The sequence below is a fragment of the Alligator mississippiensis genome, chromosome 7, assembly GCF_030867095.1.
Source record: "Alligator mississippiensis isolate rAllMis1 chromosome 7, rAllMis1, whole genome shotgun sequence".
Classification (NCBI taxonomy): Eukaryota; Metazoa; Chordata; order Crocodylia; family Alligatoridae; genus Alligator; species Alligator mississippiensis.
The window spans coordinates 8,622,157-8,627,532 of record NC_081830.1 but is presented as its reverse complement, the minus strand read 5'-3'; the positions used below and the strand labels follow the sequence as shown (position 1 = coordinate 8,627,532).

Sequence of the window (5,376 nt, the reverse complement as noted above, 5' to 3'; positions counted from 1 at the left end):
CAGCAAGTGCCCGGAATCCCACAGCAGAGCCTTGACCCCACCCGGCCCCTGCTTTCCTCCTCGCCCCTCACCGTCACTCATCGCCCGGCCCCAGGGCTGTCCCGGGCTCTGCTCCGAGGTCCCAGGCTCCGCCTCTTCCTCCGGTTCCGGCGGCACCGGTTGCAGCGCCCCGAACATTTCTTTTTCTCTTTCAGGTGCACCGGAGAGCGCCGAGGCGGTGCCTCTCAGAGTCGTCATGGAGGTCGCCTTCACACTCGGTGTCTGGGTTTTGAGCACGCTAGGTAATGGGGCAGGGATTATTCCAAGGGACCCGAGGAAATGAGGCCTCGCGGTTCCTTGTACTTGGAGCCTCCCGCGATGCGGCGTGGTAGCGGGGAGCTTTGACCCTTCCCACACACACAACCCCCCTCGTTAATGCGGAGGTCTCTGAGCGCGGCGTCACTCCCACCTCGCCCCCACCTTGTTCCCAGCCCCAATTTGAACCCCTCTGGCTGACTTCTGACCCGAAACACCCTTCTCTTCCCCTGTCCTCTGTCCGGGGCCCCTCCGGAATCGGGGGGGTTTCTCCGAGCCTTGTGAACGCAGCAGGGGCCCCAAGCGCCTGTGGCCGGCAGCACTGGGGAGAGAGTGTCGGTCGGGTTTGGACGGTGTCGTTGCAGGCGCGGTGCGGGGCGACTCGATCCAGTCCGAGGATCCCGAAGTGTTCCGGAGAGAGGGTGATTCCGTGACCCTGCGCTGCTCCTACAGCACCAGCAGCAATTATCCCGACCTGTACTGGTACCGGCAGTATCCGAGCCGAGCCCCGCAGTACATCCTGTTCAGAGGAGCGAGGTCACAGAGCGCTTACAAGGACACTGCAGGATTCGCCCAGAAGCGCTTTTCTTCCCAAGCTGACTACAGCACAACCGTGTTGAACATCACCGCCCTGGAGTGGGCAGACAGCGCCGTGTATTACTGCGCCCTGAGTGTGGCACCGTGAGACAGTCCTATAGGAGACCTGTACAAAAACCCTCCCTGCCTTAGAGCAGCACAAGTGACAGACACCGGAGCCGCCGGCAGCGCCGTGGGAACGAACTTTAAGATTCAAAGTGTGTGGAAACCTGAGTGACGCCCTGTCCTGTCCTCCCACTCATCACCCTTCCAACCTGAATGAAGTGCTTCGTCAGCGACATCAACATGTCTCCCCAGGACAATACCGAGGGCAGGACCTTAAACCCAGAAGCCTCTTCAATATATTTTCCTCAAGCTCCCAGGGACAGGCAGGCTGTGATGCACACGATTTCGTCTGGATTGTGTAGAAAATGGTGAGTTCCAGGGGGTATCATTAAACTCACATGTCAGGTGGGATGTGGAAAAACTAAGGGGAGCACTTCAGTGACAGAAGCGTCGGGAACAAGATGGTGTAAGAGCAGCCAGTTGTGAGAAATACACGAAACGTGACTTTAGTTTAAACACTGCAGCAGCGACTGCTCTTCACCTCCCCGAGCGGCTCGGCGCACCTCCACCCCCCACGGCCCCGACTCAGTTACTTGTTCGCAGCTCCGAGCAACTGGAGTCTCGGGCTGCTCGGGGAGAACAGCCTCATTCCTGTCTGTAACCTCGCAAGCAAACCCCTCAGCAGCGCACATAACTCATCGGGCGCAGAAACGAGTGACAAAGCGGCGTTACTGCCCGTGGCAACGGCCAAGAGTCACTGTCCTGTGACACTGCGCGGTGTCTCCCTGCTCCTCTCCTCTCCTCTCCGCCTTGAGGAAAACCAAGCGGCTGCAGCAGAAGGACGCAGACCCCGCAACGCGAGGCTTTCCCAGAGGCCGGGCGGAGCTGGCCACGTGGAGCGCCGGGAGATCAGATACCGATGCAGGCAGGAAGCCGCGTCCCGGGCACCGGGGACCGCACGCGCGGCTCCGAGCGGGGTGTGCAGGTGTCGCCGACCGCACTCCCTGCAGCTACCGGGAAGCGCTGCCGCTTTCCAGGAGCTCCGTGCTGTTCCCACCGCCAAGACCAACCCACAACCTGAGGCCTCGGGGTCGCCGATGTACAAGGGCGCCACTTGGCACCAACCGTCTGCAGCTGCAGGGAAACCTCAGGGCGGGAACCCTGGCAGGACTCCACCAGCAGTCGCTCCCCGGTGGAAAGGGGCCAAGTCCCGGAACAGGGCGGAGCAGCCTCCGGTCCATGGGGCTAACAGCCGCGGATCCCTGTCAACCACAGGGACCCTCCTCTGCTGGAGCCAACGAAAGCGAGGCCACCGCGGGAGCCCGTCTGCGAAGCTGAAGGGCAGTACTGTGGGGCGCAGACAGGAACACCGCAGGAAGCCCGAGGGACGGGGACTAGCGGGAGACTGAAAGGCCGCTTTGACCCCGGCTTGTCGGGATCTGGAAGCCCCGCTGGCAATCAGCGTCTGGTCGCTGCTGCCCGGGATTCAGCCCTGCCCGGCGCGGGGACCTCCGAGCCCCCAGGGTTGCCTGATCCAGCCCTTCTCCAGAGCCGCTCCCGGGCTCGTCCTGGCGCCACTGGCGGGCAGTCTGTGCTGGGTGCGTGTCCCCGAACGGAGGCGGCCAATCGGGAATCTCGGGTGGTCGGCGGGGGAGGAGAGGTGGGCCGCAATCGAGGCCCCTTGAAGGAAAGGGAGTCCGGTGGCTTGGGAATGCAGACGCAGACCCCAGATTCCTTCCCCAGCTGCGTGGGGGAGAGCGGAGAGAGTCTTGGAGCTCACACGTGGGTGCCCAGAAGTGTGGGCTCCAAGTTCCGCTTGGCTCCAATTCCGCGATCCCACGAAGTGGGTGGGTCTCTGCTGCAGTCGGTGCACGTGCCCACGGTGTGAGTGACAGCGACACCCACGAGCACTGGGACCTGTAGCTGGTGCCCACCCGTGAGTCTTCTCCGCCCTGAGTCTGGGAAGCGCCGAAGACCTGCGACATTCCCTGCGCCGTGACAGGGAATCCGCTCCCGTTTGCCTTCTCTTCCCTGCAGATGTCGTCCAGGGGCAGGGCAGCGCATGCACACACAAGGGGACGTGGCCAGGCTGCGGGGCCAAAAAGTACGGAAAAGTATGGAAAAGTATGCTCTGTATGGAAGAGCCTGCGTCAGTTTGCATCTTTCACCCAAGGCCCCCGTTGTCCCGCTGTCGCGCTGGGACCCAAGAGAGGAGTCCGTTTGGGTTAATCCGTGGAACCGTGTCGGATGCAGGGACTCCTCCCACGGTCACTCTGTACCCAGGTACCAGGAGGCTTGCTCTGTCCGTACCGCCAGCGCCATCCCCCAGCAAACTTCGCTCTCTCTCCAGCTCGAAAGCAGCAACCTCACCGCCTTCGCCCCTCCAGGGCAGCTTGTTCCACTGCTTCTTTCCCTTGTCATCTCTTTCCGTTGTCCTTGGACACGTCCATCTGTCTGTCTCCATACGCAACTCTCTATCTACCCACCACTTTATTCCCTTTCCTTCCCTTCTTCCTTGTGACACGTTTGCTAAGAAGTCCCGTACACAAACCTCACGCTTGTTTTTCTCCCCAGGCCGAGAGCAACCCACAACTTGCCTCCACCACCTCCCTGTGCCCCGGCACGGTCTGACAGGAGACCTGCACGCAGCCCTCCCCTCCCCTCTGGCAACAACAGAGCAAACAGACACGGCCCGGGCGGACATGGCGGGCAAGGGTAAGGACCAGACTCCGGGGCGTGCTCAGGTGTGTAAATGTGCACCTCCCAGCTTTCGCCGCCTCCTCCTGAAATATCAGGGATCATTTAAGTCGGTTGGTGGCGCATTCCCTAGGGAGGAATACCAAGAAAATGGCAGCACGTCTCAGTTCTGCACTTTTGGGTGGCGGCCCCCGGTGCATCCCTGCCCTGCTTTCTCCGAACCGAGCTGGCACCTGCGTGGCTTAGACTGGTCCCGACCTCCCTGGCCCCAAGAAACAATCGCTCACGATTCCCTCTCTCTTGCACAGAAATGAGCTGCCCAGATCCTCAATAGCTGCGGAGGGAAGGGCGCATGCGGCCCTACAGTGTTTCCCCGAGACCCGAGGTCAACGCCATTGTCTCCAGGGACCTGCTGGTGTGTAGGTGCTGCGCCTCTTTCAAGCTTTCACTCCGAGCAGTCAGAGCCGCCCCAGCTATGCTGTCTGTTTGTAACCTCAGAGACTGAAGTGAGAGAGCACCAAGGCTCAGGAGGAAGAGGGGCAACAGTTCTGCAGCGTGGGAATATTCCGGGGCCTCACCCCTGGCAGGCTACGCAGAGTCGCACAAGTGTGGAAGGGCAGCACGTACCCCATGGACTAGGGTGGGTGTCTGTGGGGAGCTCTTCCTTCAAGGTCCGCCCTGAGCTTTATGTCCCAGGAGGCTGGGAGGCGGCTCTGTGCTGTAGGGAGCAGGGCGAAGGACCCAGTTGAGGGGGGCTCTCCCACTGCAGTTCCTGCAGGCCCTGCCTTAAGGCGATGCTGGGGGGCACTGTGCTTGAAACTCCCCGGGGAGGAATCTCTCCTGTGACCCGGCTGACCGGGATGTCCAGGTGGGGTGGGGCTTCTCCGAGGAGGGAGGGTCCCGCCAGGGTTTTATTCTGTGACAGGGGTTGGCCTCGTTGGGAAGCTGCAGTCAGACCCGAAAGACGGGGCCTGTTTGTACCGACTCAGGGAACTTCAGCACAAGCGCTTCGGGGACACCGGGAAGGACACGCAGCCTGCCTGAGACCTGGGAACACCTTGGGGAAGGTCTGCTGCGGCCGGGAGGAGAGCAGGAGGCTGCAGGACCCTTTCCAGAATGGAAATACAGCTCAGTCTCCTGTGGGCGGTGGCAGGCTCAGTGCTGCTGAGTAAGTGCTCCCCCTCCCGCAGGAATCTCCCTGACGAGACCCCGAAGGGACAGGAGGGAGGGGAGTCCGGGTCTGGCTTACAGTGAGGCTTCCACACATCAAGTCTTTCGAGCCTCTCAGCCTCCAGCTCCGACAAAGCCTGCTAGACACGTGGGTCACAGGGAAAGCATGAACTGAAAGGAGCACAGCAGTTCCCAGGCCCGAGACTCAGACTTGGTTCTCGTCTCAGTCCTTCCGCACGGAAACGGGCAATGGGAATCACTGGGGATTACCTGGACCCGAGTCAAAGTGATCTTGGAAACCAGGATCCGAAATGAGAATTGGTGAGAAGTGAGAATGGGCAGCTGGGGCCCATGTATAGATAATAAGAGGCATCGGCAGCAGGCTGGATGTGGTGGGAACCCCTTATCTATGTTAAACATATTATGGTCCCTGGCATGGTACTCAGAATTCAAGGGGATCAGGACCTATGAAAGGCACTTCCAGCTGTGAGATGATGAAGAGGAAGCTGGTAGCCTTAACTGGAAAATTAGGAAGGGACTTTCTGAATAAGTAACCACAGAGACAATCTAAGC

The 5,376-nt window shown here is 60.6% G+C and overlaps 1 gene segment (V, D, J or C); it reads left to right on the top strand.

Moving 5' to 3' along the window:
• Positions 1 to 202: 202 nt before the first annotated feature.
• Positions 203 to 1,272, top strand: LOC132251647 (T cell receptor alpha variable 9-1-like). The segment is given in 2 exon segments: positions 203 to 281; positions 660 to 1,272. Coding segments are annotated over 2 exon segments (366 nt in total).
• Positions 1,273 to 5,376: the final 4,104 nt, after the last annotated feature.